Source organism: Mizuhopecten yessoensis, unplaced genomic scaffold (assembly GCF_002113885.1).
Source record: "Mizuhopecten yessoensis strain PY_sf001 unplaced genomic scaffold, ASM211388v2 scaffold10021, whole genome shotgun sequence".
NCBI lineage: Eukaryota > Metazoa > Mollusca > Bivalvia > Pectinida > Pectinidae > Mizuhopecten > Mizuhopecten yessoensis.
The window spans coordinates 86,538-103,198 of NW_018408339.1; the positions used below are offsets into that span (position 1 = coordinate 86,538).

General features: G+C 36.2%; 2 protein-coding genes across 3 annotated transcripts in view; both read left to right on the forward strand.

Moving 5' to 3' along the window:
• Positions 1-3,760, forward strand: part of LOC110459303 (probable ubiquitin carboxyl-terminal hydrolase MINDY-4) — a 21,677-nt gene extending 17,917 nt beyond the window's left edge. For both annotated transcript variants that reach the window (XM_021511488.1, XM_021511489.1), the window contains exon 17: positions 462-3,760. In XM_021511488.1, the coding sequence (XP_021367163.1) occupies positions 462-510 (49 nt within the window). In that variant the 3' untranslated portion in view covers positions 511-3,760. The remainder of the gene's footprint in view (positions 1-461) is intronic.
• Positions 3,761-4,495: 735 nt separating this feature from the next.
• LOC110459304 (sorcin-like) lies at positions 4,496-16,615 on the forward strand. The gene is made up of 9 exons (XM_021511490.1): positions 4,496-4,641; positions 5,416-5,490; positions 6,440-6,515; positions 6,909-6,933; positions 12,306-12,327; positions 14,421-14,571; positions 14,939-15,067; positions 16,165-16,235; positions 16,538-16,615. The coding sequence occupies exons 1-9, from the start codon at positions 4,534-4,536 to the stop codon at positions 16,562-16,564; spliced, it is 684 nt and encodes a 227-aa protein (XP_021367165.1). The 5' UTR covers positions 4,496-4,533; the 3' UTR covers positions 16,565-16,615.
• The last annotated feature ends 46 nt before the right edge of the window (positions 16,616-16,661 follow it).

Consider the following 16,661-nt stretch of genomic DNA (forward strand, 5'->3'; position numbering starts at 1 on the left):
AAGTAAGTCTTCCTCCCCTAACAGCAGTCCTCAAACTCTTTATCCCATTCCCCCACTGGAACACTGTATACCAACAAAGTAAGTCTTCCTCCCCTAACAGCAGTCCCCAAACTCTTGATCCCATTCCCCCACTGAAACACTGTATACAAACTAATTATAAGTAAGTCTTCCTCCCCTAACAGCAGTCCCCAAACTCTTGATCCCATTCCCCCACTGGAACACTGCATCAGAACTAAGTTATGTCCTCCTCCCCTCTTTCTTAGCCAACCTTCACCCTCCTTTTTTGACTGAATCACTACATCAGCACCACGTCAGTGCTACATCATTTTATGACAAAAGTCTCAGTAGTTTTCCCCACCCTCCCCATCCCCTGCCACATGGCATCTCTCCAGTGAAACTCTTTGACAAAAACACAAAATATCTGACACAATTGTTCTACAGAGATTTGTTTATATTTTCAGGTGGAAAGGTGCTGTTGTTGACTGGAATGGAACAGAGCCGTTGTTATGATAGAGTTAGGACTTGAGTACCAAAAGATGCTTTTACTTTACTGTTTACTTAACAAGGGAATCGCTATCACAGTTATACCCAGGGTACCAAAGATCAATGTCACAGAAATGTTTACCACAGACTGAAGTACCATCACATAGATTGATAATCTAAGAGCAGCTGACCATGGTACCTCAACATGTTCTCGTGTAACAGATGATGCTTATATATAGGGCTGTACAATTACATATGATACAACACCGGTGACTCCTGGAGTTTTCTACTTTCACAGGAACCAAGATAACGACACAGCCATAAGCTCAAAGTGTTATTTTCAATGATACGAAACCATGTATTTTACAAAGCTATAGTCATCAATGATACAAAAGGCTGTGTTTAATCATACAAATCTGTTTTCACTGATACAAAAGGCTGTGTATTACCCACCACTTATAGTCCAGAATAAAGAATAAGTTAACTACCATTGTTACACGTTACAATGTATAAGACAAACATTTTATCAAAATTAAAGAGAATGGAAAAATTGATGCAAAAAAATACCAAGTATATAGTGGCACAGATTTTAATTGGTAAGACATAAAAGAGCAATAAAATGTTATTTGACAAATTGTATCAAATTACTAGTTTTCAATAATATTAAAGTACTACAATTGACAGAAATATTGAGTTACTTGTATACGATAAGATTGAATTACTAACTTACAATAAAGGGTATCAATATGTAGTGATTTATAAACAGCCAGGTGACGAATACGCTTCAGATGAGTACAGGAGAATTATAGCTAAAATCCCTGTGAATAACAACCAAATTTATGTGTTATGATACTGATCCTAGTGCCAATATATCATTTTCATTCTGCTGCAACTTAATTGTTCATGGTCCCGGAGGTAAAATTATACCATGGCAAATATATGGGGACAAAATGTACTCAATCTAGCGATGAAATTTAAAATGTTACTATGGAAATAGGAAAGGAAATAAGTAAACCCAAGTACAGGGTTAAAAATTTACCTATACATGTATCTTTATTTTGATCCAATTTTCACTGATAAATGTGTTCATGTGTGTTTGTTGTAAGAGTGTAACTTGTGATGTACAATTTGGGCATCTGATACAGACCGCAATTTAGGAAATATTATCACTTCCATCTTTTACAATAAATATATATATTTTATTTCAAATTTATTTATTGCTTTTAGGAGCTAAATGTTGCCAATGTCTACCTTATATACATGATATTTTTGACTCCCTGTTGAAGGTCGTTTGATGTACATGGGTGCCAATTAAATATTTTATCAAAGCCAGAGTGCCGTCATATCTCACTCAGAGCAAAATACCATTCTCAAAGGGAGATCTGAAGTTTTTGTAACTAGCTCATTGTGTTATGTGTGAAAATATTTCTATTGTGTATGTGATGATATGATACCTAAATTATTTGTATGTTGTTTTATTTCACCATGTGATAGTTCAAAAGTCTGATGTCATCAAATGTTGTGATGTGTGTGATGTCATCAAATATTGTGATGATTTTAAATGTGTGATGTCATCGAATGTGTGATGTGTGATATCATTAACCTGTGATGTTCTTGTGTGCGGGAAATGTGAATGAAATGAAATATATATGGATGTGACTTGTTGACACATTGTGATGAATTATGTCATGTACACTGTACACATGTTTGTTTTTACAATGATGTGATGTGGTTAAGAAGGTCAATAGATTCAAAATCTTAAAGCTTGTGATTAGTATAGGAATACCAATTGTAACTCTAAATTTTGTTGTAATTTATATGATGAAGAAATTGAAAACAATAATCAGAATTTGTCCCGGTTCCAAAGTTGGGCAAATATTTTTTAACGAACTGTTATAAAGTCTATCTGGTCCAGATATTTTTAATGCAATAAGTTGCACTTGTGTAAGTGTATGTATATTGTATAATGGTGTATTCACCATTTTGTTGTACTTATAGAACTCTTGAGTCCCCTATATGTTCGGGACAGACATTATTATGTACAGATGTTATAGTCTTCCTAGTTCCTTTACTAATCTCAGGAGGGAAATATTCTCACTATAATGAAAATGAGGTGCATTAAAACTGATGCTGCATATGGACTCTTCTTGTGCCAATAAATTCTATAGAATGACAAATGTCACTGATATTTATCTTAACAAATGACTTTCACAGTTAAGAGTTTGATCAAACAAATGCAACACAGTGAACTAGCCCTCGTATCATGAAATAGGTTAAGTCATGATCTGAATATCAGGGTTGTAGAAGGTTTTTATAAAAGTTAAAGATGTTTTTTGTAAAATTTCTATCTGTACATTTCAATATAAATGGGCAGTCACACTGTGACACAGAACAATTAGTCAATGACTTGTGTATAAGCCCGAGGGCCTGGCATTTCTATATTATGAAAGGGTCTGAGTTTCCTTTTGAACACAAGACTGAATACATGTGCTGATTATTAGGGAAGTTTGGTATGGGTTGTATGTTCATTTATAAAATGTGAATCAACAGAGCACATTATGTTTATCATATTGACAAACTGATGGAGAACATTAATTCTCTGTATTTTTGGCAAATAAAAGGACTACATTCTCTAGACATTCTCTATATCATATTGACAAACTGATGGAGAACATTAATTCTCTGTATTTTTGACAAATAAAAGGACTACATTCTCTATACATTCTCTATATCATATTGACAAAATGACAGACTACAGACTTCATTCTAGATATATTTTATTGAACATGTTCATATACTGTATTTAATTCTCTTTGTTAACAGAATGATGGAATACATGTATTTTCTTTATTACAATGACAACTTTTTAAAGGACATTAATCGTCTTTATATTGACAAATTGATAGAACAAATTAACTTACTAAATAATATACATAATATTATATTGACAAATTGACAAATTACATTAATTGTATATATCATATTGACAAGGTTATGGAGTATATTCTCTATATTTAATAGACAAAATGCTGACTTTTGAAGTTATGATGTTTGCATATTAGTTTATGTCACTATTTTCATAGAAAAATGTTTGAAAAATATCAATTAGGACTTAGCATGGAAACTTAACCATCTTACAGCATGGAACCTAAACCATCTTACAGATCACCACATTGTGTATTAAACCATTTTACAGCTAGATCACCACATTGTGTATTAAACCATTTTACAGCTAGATCACCACATTGTGTAAACTAAGTATGAATAAACAACGTAAATAAAATCAAAGTGTTTCTGTTTGTTACAAATTTGTCATAACTAATTGATACAGCCGCTACTAACATATATATCCTAGACACCTTCAAGTTAGAAAAGAAATTAAAGGCCATATATATATGTATTGATCAGGAGCGCATCTTCAGGCCCCTTATGTCTCTTGTTTAATTTCCTGTCATAATTACTATTCCTATGCTATATTTTCCTAATCAGAATGTGAGTATATCGAAATAAAAATTACATATTCTCAAAAACTAAACTACAGGAGCTGTACTCTGGACTAAAACACTGTCAATCCTATTCTACGTATGTACCTTGTCAATTAAAGTAATTAATTATATAACTCAGCCACTGGATCATGAAGAGACAGACTTTTTTCATCCTGAAAAGTGGAACTCCTCTTAGCAAGTTTGATTCGTACATTTGAATACTTCCATTACAAAACTGTAAAGATAAATGTGATGTTTGTATATTAGGCCTATAATATGTTGTATACCGATTAAAGGGACATAAGTCCTACTCTAAATTAGTAAAAAAAATGTTAAATCTAATTCATTTTCAAAAAAAATAACAATTGATTTTAGTTTCCAATTTTTGAAAATTTCCAACAAAATATATTGATATCATTATTAGCCTAAGATAGGCCTTATTCTATTTTTGTATGTACGGCGGATAATCTTGTTCTCGGATTATAGTGCCGATTTTATATCGGCCTATGCCTAGCAACAAGGTAAACAAGCACCTGTCATACAAGCGTTAGAGAGACCAAGAAAAATGGCGTATTACCAACAGAACTACTCGCACTACCAACAACCGAGCCAACACTATGGCCAGTATGGACAGGTGTTGCAACAGAACGCTTTCCAGTCTAATGTCTGGCAGGTTTGTATAAACACCATCCAAAACATGTGTTGGCACATGTGTTATGTAAGGTCTGATCTCCAAATGCTTTTGACCACTCAAACGTGTTTCACAGTCACACTTAATTCCTGTAGGAACTCTATCTAAATCAGAGATCTATCGTTATACATCTCTGATTTAGATAGAGTTCCTACAGGAGTTAGGACGTACCGACTTCAGACAAACCATCGGTGGACTATATATATATTAAATATCAGCTGTACATCTGTATATATCATATTATGATAATTGACCGTACTATAAATTATAATCGGATAATCCCCTCATGATCCTTAAGTTTATTAGATTATTACTCATCTGTCTTCTAATAAAACCCCTCTGTCTGACTTCTGTTGGACTCAATCCTCTTCCTTTCCTTCATGAAACTACAGCTTGGAACATCAGAACTGTTCAAATAGATTACTTATCCAGGTTACCACTATTATATCTGTCGGTCTGACCACAGAGGTTTAATTGTTACTGATGTCAAAAATATAATCATGCTATATATACTGATATACATGTCACTGCACACATATACAGGTTTGTGTACATGTGTGCTTTGGCCCATGGCAGTATACATGTACAGTAGCATATATATATGTGTGTATTGTAGATATTTGTAACAAACTTCCTACATTCTATTGTCTATTAGACCTCGATCCACACCAATATTAATCTTTCCCTTCGAATTCTCTCCTGATACAATTCTGATGCTAAAACTATATAATTATCTTATTCAATTTTTTGTTGCAGGCATTTGGCTTTAGTAGCCCTGATGAACTACAAGTTCTCTTCAATAGGGCTGTTCACGCAAACCCTCAAAATGTGGTAAGTACAGGTGTTTATCATATTCAACAATACTTGTTTGTGATATATGTTGTTTTGCATGTGCATGCAATACTGCTAGCTACATGTGTGCATAGGCCATATCAAGGACTGACCAATCTCAGCCGGGCACGCACCAAATCTACCTGGCCCATATGTCATATCTGTCCAGCATGGGCCATGCATACTATTTTACTTCCGACTCACTTCAATTCAGAAAAATCATGCCTAAATTTTCATTCAGTTTCTGTTTTTCACCAATAGTTTTGGTGCATACTAAAATAGCTACAGTGTCTATGATAAAAAGGTTATGATATGACCATTTCCATATATACCTGTATATATCTCTTCACCTGTATGAACCCTAATCAGGTCTGACCCGTCTCTTTTGGCCACTATGGAGGCCTCAGGTTAATATATGGAAATAGTCGTATGATAACCTCTAAATCATTGTAGCAGAACTGGACCAGGTTGATTGTTTGTGACCAGGTAGTTTGATTGTTAAAGTGTCTGTCTAGAGTTCGGAGGGTCCCGGGTTCGAACCCTGGTCTGTCTGTTGTATTTCCCTTTCTCCTGTACACAATTGGCGAGCTTTCATGATTTAACCTTGTTTCAAGCACAGGGTGAACACTTTGCAAGGGTATACCTGAACCTGGTTAGTTAACAGTTAAGGGTCCTTGGGGACATGTAGTTCAAATAAATGTATGTATCGGCCCTATAGCTATCGGGTATGCTTTTTAAATGAATAGAACAACCATCGTCCAGGGAGGGTCATTGGTATCCAACATAACAATTATGATTGATGTCATAATAATGATGACATCAACAATAGGTCCCTGGCATCCATATCCTATATGAATTTAATGCCAACTGAATTTTAAGGGTTATATAGTGGCAATGCCATACGATGGTAAATATATCATTATGGCTGGGTTTTTTTCCATCATTATAGCAACGGCAGGCGATCCAAGCCGAGGACCTTGTTAAGGTGATGAATGAATCGCAACAGATCCGACAGTTCTTTGGCAGTGAGTAAGAATTACAGGTTTTGAGGTTGTATCGATGGTCTGTAAGGGTGGGAACCTCTCACAAAACCTCAGCTTTCTAGTTAAATCTTAATTTGACCTAGATGTTACAGGATTTAATTTATTGAGTTGATATATTTGTTACAACAAAACAAAACCATTTTCTTTTATTAAAACTCTGTGTAATTTATGTGGAAAGCATATGTTTCAATTTCTACATATCTGCTCTAATTTAATAGCCTCTACATACATCACACACAGACTGTCTTCACCTCATGATCACAGTCTGATGTTTTTGAATTATTTAGATTTACAAAGTTGCAACAATACCAGCAGTGACATCTCCATGATATTTTAATTGTGTTCCTGTAAAACGAATTTCATTTTAATTTGCAGTATGCTGGAGCAGGGAGCTTTGTAAGTAAGTACCACTATAAGATAATACCCTTCTCAGAAGTGAACTGGAGCTCTGTAAGATAAGTCACTAGATATCATCCTCAGAAGTGAACTGGAGCTCTGTAAGATAAATCACTAGATAGTATACTCAGAGTTGAACTGGAGCATTGTAAGATAAGTCACTAGATATCATACCCAGAAGTAGACTGCAGCTCTGTAAGATAAGTCACTAGATATTATACTCTGAAGTGCACAGGAGCTCTGTAAGATAAGTCACTAAATATCATACCCAGAAGTGAACTGGAGCTCTGTAAGATAAGCCACTAGACATCATACTTAGAAGTGAACTGGAGCTCTGTAAGATAAGCCACTAGACATCATACTTAGAAGGGAACTGGAGCTGTGTAAGATAAGTCACTAGATATCATACCCAGAAGTGAACTGGAGCTCTGTAAGATAAATCACTAGATAGTATACTCAGAAGTGAACATGAACTCTGTAAGATAAGCCACTAGATATCATACTCAGAAGTGAACTGCAGCTCTGTAAGATAAGTCACTAGATATTATACTTAGAAGTGAACAGGAACTCTGTAAGATAAGCCACTAGATATCATACTCAGAAGTGAACAGGAGCTCTGTAAGATAAGCCACTAGATATCATACTCAGAAGTGAACTGGAGCTGTGTAAGATAAGTCACTAGATATCATACTCAGAAGTGACCAGGAACTCTGTAAGATAAGTCACTAGATATCATACCCAGAAGTAGACTGCAGCTCTGTAAGATAAGTCACTAGATATTATACTCTGAAGTGCACAGGAGCTCTGTAAGATAAGTCACTAGATATTATACTCTGAAGTGCACAGGAGCTCTGTAAGATAAGTCACTAGATATCATCCTCAGAAGTGAACTGGAGCTCTGTAAGGTAAGTCACTAGATATCATACTCAGAAGTGGACAGAAGCTCTGTAAGATAAGCAACTAGATATCATACTCAGAAGTGAACAGAAGCTCTGTATGATAAGTCACTAGATATCATACTCAGAAGTGAACAGAAGATATGTAAGATAAGTCACTAGATATTATACTCTGAAGTGCACAGGAGCTCTGTAAGATAAGTCACTAGATATTATACTCTGAAGTGAACAGGAGCTCTGTACAATAAGCCACTAGACATCATACTTAGAAGTGAACTGGAGCTCTGTAAGATAAGTCACTAGATATCATACTCAGAAGTGACCAGGAACTCTGTAAGATAAGTCACTAGATATCATCCTCAGAAGTGAACTGGAGCTCTGTAAGATAAATCACTAGATAGTATACTCAGAGTTGAACTGGAGCATTGTAAGATAAGTCACTAGATATCATACCCAGAAGTGAACTGGAGCTCTGTAAGATAAGTCACTAAATATCATACCCAGAAGTGAACTGGAGCTCTGTAAGATAAATCACTAGATAGTATACTCAGAAGTGAACAGGAACTCTGTAAGATAAGCCACTAGATATCATACTCAGAAGTGAACAGGAGCTCTGTAAGATAAGTCACTAGATATCATACTCAGAAGTGGACAGAAGCTCTGTAAGATAAGCAACTAGATATCATACTCAGAAGTGAACAGAAGCTCTGTAAGATAAGTCACTAGATATTATACTCTGAAGTGAACAGGAGCTCTGTAAGATAAGTCACTAAATATCATACCCAGAAGTGAACTGGAGCTCTGTAAGATAAGTCACTAAATATCATACTCAGAAGTGAACAGAAGCTCTGTAAGATAAGTCACTAGATATTATACTCTGAAGTGAACAGGAGCTCTGTAAGATAAGTCACTAAATATCATACCCAGAAGTGAACTGGAGCTCTGTAAGATAAGTGACTAGATAGTATACTCAGAAGTGAACTGGAGCTCTGTAAGATAAGCCACTAGACATCATACTTAGAAGTGAACTGGAGCTCTGTAAGATAAGTCACTAAATATCATACTCAGAAGAGAAAAGGAGCTCTGTAAGATAAGTCACTAGATATCATGCTCAGAAGTGAACTGGAGCTCTGTAAGATAAGTGACTAGATAGTATACTCAGAAGTGAACTGGAGCTCTGTAAGATAAGCCACTAGACATCATACTTAGAAGTGAACTGGAGCTCTGTAAGATAAATCACTAGATAGTATACTCAGAGTTGAACTGGAGCATTGTAAGATAAGTCACTAGATATCATACTTAGAAGTGAACAGGAACTCTGTAAGATAAGTCACTAGATATCATACTCAGATGTGAACTGGAGCTCTGTAAGATAAGTCACTAGATATCATACTCAGATGTGAACTGGAGCTCTGTAAGATAAGTCACTAGATAGTATACTCAGAAGTGAACTGGAGCTCTGTAAGATAAGGCACTAGATATCATACTCAGAAGTGAACTGGAGCTCTGTAAGGTAAGTCACTAGATATCATACTCAGAAGTGAACTTTATGCATTATATTATACTCTGAAGTGAACAGGAGCTCTGTAAGATAAGTCACTAAATATCATACTCAGAAGTCAACTGGAGCTGTGTAAGATAAGTCACTAGATATCATACTCAGATGTGAACTGGAGCTCTGTAAGATAAGTCACTAGATATCATGCTCAGAAGTGAACTGGAGCTCTGTAAGATAAGTGACTAGATAGTATACTCAGAAGTGAACTGGAGCTCTGTAAGATAAGCCACTAGACATCATACTCAGAAGTGAACTGGAGCTCTGTAAGATAAGGCACTAGATATCATACTCAGAAGTGAACTGGAGCTCTGTAAGGTAAGTCACTAGATATCATACTCAGAAGTGGACAGAAGCTCTGTAAGATAAGCAACTAGATATCATACTCAGAAGTGAACTGGAGCTCTGTAAGGTAAGTCACTAGATATCATACTCAGAAGTGGACAGAAGCTCTGTAAGATAAGCAACTAGATATCATACTCAGAAGTGAACAGAAGCTCTGTAAGATAAGTCACTAAATATCATACTCAGAAGTGAACAGGAGCTCTGTAAGATATTAGTCAGTTAATATCATACTCAGAAGTCAACTGGAGCTCTGTAAGATATAAGTCAGTTAATATCATACTCAGAAGTCAACTGGAGCTCTGTAAGATATAAGTCAGTTAATATCATACTCAGAAGTGAACAGGAGCTCTGTAAGATAAGTCACTAAATATCATACTCAGAAGAGAAAAGGAGCTCTGTAAGATAAGTCACTAGATATCATGCTCAGAAGTGAACTGGAGCTCTGTAAGATAAGCCACTAGACATCATACTTAGAAGTGAACTGGAGCTCTGTAAGATAAATCACTAGATAGTATACTCAGAGTTGAACTGGAGCATTGTAAGATAAGTCACTAGATATCATACTTAGAAGTGAACAGGAACTCTGTAAGATAAGTCACTAGATATCATACTCTGAAGTGAACTGGAGCTCTGTAAGATATTAGTCACTAAATATCATACTCAGAAGTGAACAGAAGCTCTGTAAGATAAGTCACTAAATATCATACCCAGAAGTGAACTGGAGCTCTGTAAGATAAGTCACTTGATATCATACTCAGAAGTGAACTGGAGCTCTGTAAGGTAAGTCACTAGATATCATACTCAGAAGTGGACAGAAGCTCTGTAAGATAAGCAACTAGATATCATACTCAGAAGTGAACAGAAGCTATGTAAGACAAGTCACTAGATATTATACTTAGAAGTGAACAGGAACTCTGTAAGATAAGTCACTAGATATCATACTCAGATGTGAACTGGAGCTCTGTAAGATAAGTCACTAGATACCATACCCAGAAGTGAACTGGAGCTCTGTAAGATAAGTGACTAGATAGTATACTCAGAAGTGAACTGGAGCTCTGTAAGATAAGGCACTAGATATCATACTCAGAAGTGAACTGGAGCTGTGTAAGATAAGTCACTAGATATCATACTCAGAAGTGAACTGGAGCTCTGTAAGATAAGTGACTAGATAGTATACTCAGAAGTGAACTGGAGCTCTGTAAGATAAGTCACTAGATATCATACTCAGAAGTGAACTGGAGCTCTGTAAGACAAGTCACTAGATATCATACTCAGGTGTGAACAGGAGCTCTGTCAGATAAGTCACTAGATATTATACTCTGAAGTGAACGGGAGCTCTGTACAATAAGCCACTAGACATCATACTTAGAAGTGAACTGGAGCTCTGTAAGATAAATCACTAGATAGTATACTCAGAGTTGAACTGGAGCATTGTAAGATAAGTCACTAGATATCATACTTAGAATTGAACATGAACTCTGTAAGATAAGTCACTAGATATCATACTTAGAAGTGAACAGGAACTCTGTAAGATATTAGTCACTAGATATCATACTCAGAAGTGAACAGAAGCTCTGTAAGATAAGTCACTAGATACCATACTTAGAAGTGAACTGGAGCTCTGTAAGACAAGTCACTAGATATTATACTCTGAAGTGAACAGGAGCTCTGTAAGATAAGTCACTAGATATCATACTCAGAAGTGAACTGGAGATCTGTAAGATAAGTCACTAGATATATCATACTCAGAAGTGAACAGGAACTCTGTAAGATAAGTCACTAGATATCATACTTAGAAGTGAACAGGAACTCTGTAAGATATTAGTCACTAGATATCATACTCAGAAGTGAACTGTAGATCTGTAAGATAAGTCACTAGATATATCATACTCAGAAGTGAACAGGAACTCTGTAAGATAAGACACTAGATATCATACTCAGAAGTGAACAGGAGCTCTGTAAGATATTAGTCAGGTAATATCATACTCAGAAGTCAACTGGAGCTCTGTAAGATAAGTCACTAGTTATCATACTCAAAAGTGAACAGAAGCTCTGTAAGATAAGTCACTAGATATCATACTCAGAAGGGAACTGGAGCTCTGTAAGACAAGTCACTAGTTATCATACTCAAAAGTGAACAGAAGCTCTGTAAGATAAGTCACTAGATATCATACTCAGGTGTGAACAGGAGCTCTGTAAGATAAGTCACTAGATATTATACTCTGAAGTGAACAGGAGCTCTGTAAGATAAGTCACTAGATATCATACTCAGAAGTGAACTTTATGCATTCATGACACATATTGACTGTTAGACTCAGGTCCCCATCTCTAGAAAATTATGCAGATATTAAATTATTTAGAAAATAAATTTTGATCACTTGGATGTCTACTAGGGTGAGATATATTTTAGCTAGTACTAAAATGCAGTTGAGAAAATCTTGATAAAGTCTTAGGGGCTGGTACGTAGCTAGTCTTATTGACTGTAATAAAATATATTGCAGATTTAACTGAATCATGAAAGTATGTAATAATTCTGTGTTAATTTGTACACGGGATATCATACTAGCTTTTCTTTTCCAGAGTGATGCTTGCTATGTTGGATGTATCCTTGAATTATATTGTAACAAAATACATACATTCAATGTCCTTTTGGAGCTAGGGAAACATGGATATTTGTTTCCTCAGACTTGAAGTGTTTCCCTCAAACAAGCTAGGGGCAATACTATATTTCGCTGGTAACAAAAATACATACATTTAATGTCCTTAGGGAGCTAGGGAAACAGGGATATTTGTTTCCTCATAATTGAAATGTTTCCCTCAAAAAAGCTAATTTAGGGCAATACTATTTTGCTCGGGTAACAAAATACAAACACAGTATCTACATGGTAGATATCCTGTGGGGGGTTCCTTTTTATCATTCCTTCAATATGATACACAATTAGTTTTAATTCTTGGGATATGATTTGTGTGAGACTTCTTTTTTAGCTCACCTGCCTGAAGGGCAAGTGAGCTTATGCCATGGTGCAGCATCCATCGTCGTCGGTCCGTCCCATCAACTTTTCTTTAAAACGCTACTTGTCTTGAACATCCCATTAGATTTAGACTAAATTTGGTCTGGGGCATCCTTAGGCCAAATGGGCTCAATTTTGTATAATTGGTTAGTGTGGACCCCCTGGGGGCAGAGGAGTGGGGCCCAATAGGGGAAATTGAGTTAAAACCTTTAAAATCCTTCTTCTACTGTAGGGATTAAGGGATTTTATCCTAATTTGGTCTGGGGCATCCTTGAGCCAAGGGGACTCAATTTGTAGAAACAGTACTAGTGGGTTTGGACTCCCTGGGAGCAGAGTTGTGTGGCCCAATAGGGGAAATAGAGGTTAAAAAACTTTGAAATCCTTCTTCTAACATAGGGATTAAGGGATTTTATCTCAATTTGGTCTGGAGCATATCCTTGGGCCATGGAGACTCAATTTTGTATAAATGGTGGGTGTGGCCCCCTGGGGGCAGGAGGGGGGATTGAATAGGGGAAATAAACGTAAACCTTTGGAATCCTTCTTCTACCATAGGGGTTAAGGGATTTCATCCTAATTTGGTCTGGAGCATCCTTGGGCCAAGGGGACTCAATTTTGTATAAACGGTAGGTCTGAACCTCCTGGGAGCAGAGTTGGGGGCCCAATAGGGGAAATAAAGGTAAACACATTTGAAATCCTTCTTCTATCATCAGGATTAAGGTATTTATCCTAATTTGGTCTGGAGCATCATTGGGCCAAGGGGGCTTAGTTTTGTATAAACATAGGGTGTGGACCCCCTGGGGTGAGAGGTATTGGGCCGAAAAGGGGAAATAGAGGTAAACCTTTAAAATCCTTCTTCTACCATAGAGATTAAGATATATTATCCTAATTTGGTCTGAAGCAACCTGGGCCAAGGGGACTGGATTTTGTATAAAAGGTAGGTGTGGCCCTCCTGGGTTCAGAGGGTTGGGGCCCAATAGGTGAAATAGAGGTATAAAACTTTTGAAATCCTTCTTCTACAATAGGGATTAAGGGATTTCATCCCAGTTGGGTCTGGAGCATCCTTTGGCCAAGGGAACTCAGTTTTGTATAAACGATGGGTTTGGACCCCTGAAGGCAGAGTTGCATGGCCTAATAGGGGAAATAGAGGCAAAAGCCTTTGAAATCCTGCTTCTTCCATATGAATTAAGGGATTTTATCTCAATTTAGCCTGGAGGTTCCTTGGGCTAGGGGACTTAATCTTGTATAAACGAAGGGTGAGGTCCCTCTGGGTGCTGAGAGTTGAAGGGCCCAATAAGGAAATTCCAGGTTTGAACCATTGGAGGGGTTTTATGTAATAAGAATAAAATCCCATGATTACTTTATTATCGAGGTGAGCAATACAGGCCCTCAGGGCCTCTTGTTGATAATATATGAATCTAAAGAGCTCCTTAATACGATTCTTGAAAGAAAAAAAAATTGTGCAATTGGATTTTCATTAACTTTTTCGATTGGTTTTTAATACAAATAATTATGTTTTGTTTGATATGTAATTTAGAAAACTTAATGGAACATTTTCTAATCAATTCACAGTCAAAGGTCATCATACATGTACCTGTACATAATTGATAAGGTTTGATATAGACAAATGCTTTAACATTTTGTGTAAGGCTCTAAGTGAAGTATGTTTGCCTTAACTGTTGCTAAGAGGTCAAAAGATGGGTTTATGCAATGGAATGAGTTCATGGAGTTGCAGCAGTGTCTTGTTGCATGGTTCAACATGTTTAGAGGCCATGACGTCGACAGAAACAATAAGGCCGACGCCAATGAGCTTCTCACTATGATTGCCAACCAGTTCAGTAAGTATGAGGACCTATTTGATCTTGTCGTCCCTGTTTCGTAATCACAGAGCTATGTGTGTCATCTCTGTGGTCTCCTAGTGATATTTGGTGCTCCAAAACTTTCTCAACTTATTGTACTTGCACGTTGGCTAAATACAGTATTAGACTTTCATTATTGCTGCAAAGTTTAGTAAATGTTCTGAGCTAAGTACACTGTAAATCTGTAAATTTCATTTAAAGCTGACTTACTTTAGCATTTAAGCTGTTGACCTATAATACTTGACCTTTGACCTATTTCAGAAATTATTGTGTAGACCTAAAACACTGGATGGATGTTGGATTATTGATTTTTAAAAGCAGAAGGTTGAACTTTGATCTGTTGCAGAGTTTAAGCTGACACCTAATAGTGCGACTACCTTGTTGAAGCGTTATTCCTATGTTGAAAGCAATGGAGCATGTGTACTGTCATTTGACGACTTTGTAACGCTCTGTGTCAAACTTCGTGCCCTTACAGGTAAGTCTATGTCTAAAAGGTTTCTCAATGAGTATGTGGAGATTTCCATTGCTTGTCTGACTTGAATAAAATAGCCGATACATGTGTCATAACAGGGGACATGCCAGAACAGAGCTTTTTCATCTTGTAGTACTTTATCATTTGATTTAACCATCTATACATAAATTTGAACAACATTAAACATGAGTGATTTTTCTGTTTATTATGCCTTCCCCCATAAAATATTGCTTTGGTGATGTTCGACGCGTTATGTCCCGTCGCAACCATCAAACATCAAACACACATGGTGACGGTGGGCACTCATGTCTTAGAGATGTTTTTCTAATTTTCCTTTATCAACTAATTCCTAAGAACCATAGGGTTACATAATGATACCTTCCTTGTGATTTCTAATATTTGACCTTGATCCACTTGCTTTGCAACATAATGATAGTCAATCAACCAACATACATTTACTCGGCTCACATATATCAAACAATCATGTGTTATTTATATATTATAATAGAAAACAAAGATTTGGTAGTGCTGGAGACTTGCATTCAAGGTGTAAGGAGTCAAATATCTTGAAATAGTTAAGTGACATCTTGTCCAGAAACAAAAATCCTTGAGTAATATTTAGCCTGTATGAGGCTTTATGAGAAATGACTAAATTTATGAGAAATGACTAAACAACTGAAAAGTACAATAACCATCACCCACACATAAGTCACAGGGACCAAATAATTTAAAATCTTTGAAATTCTCCTAACAAACCAAGATACCTTTAGTTATATTTTCCCCAAAAGCTGAAATAATTGGTTTTCATAGACATTCTAGGTCCCAGGACGTATTTGGTGTAAAGCTTGCTCTACAACGGGCAACCAATCGGTATAAATTACAATGACCCACATTCAAGGTGAGGTCACGGGAGTAAAATGCTTTATAAAAGTTTCAGTCAACTTCTTTTTAAAAAACATGTGGCCTAAGGTCATGTTGATTAATTGTATGTATATACCTGTGCAGGTTTGGAGAAAAAACAGACTCACCAGATTATAGAAGTTTTAACTGCTCCTAAGATTACAAAGGTTTTACTGTATTTAAATATTTTGTCATCACAGATGCCTTCCGTCGCCGTGACCAACAACAACACGGGCAGGAGACTGGCAATGCCACCTTCAATTATGATGATGTAAGCACGTGCCACACTGTATAAAGTTTTTACAATTTTAGTTCATATTTCCAAAAAGGGTGTTGCATTGAAAACATAGAGTAATTTTGATTATCAGAGATAGTTAATCAACTTTATGAGTTGTGTAGCACCAGTTCCATTGTCAAGTAGACGAAAGTCCAGATTCAGCTCTGAGCAGATTTGATTTTAACTGCATTTACACAGAAAGTATAGTCTTTTTAAGCTGAACTATTACATAGCATTACTTCCTTGTTATTAAATGAAGAGACAGAAATTTATATAATTTTGTTGATTGCTTTCAGTTCCTGCAATGCACGATGTGTCTTTGACCACAGGTATGTTGTCATAACAATAGTGTATTATGTGTCTTTGACCACAGGCATGTTGTCATAACAAAACTGTACAATGTGTCTTTGATCACAGGTA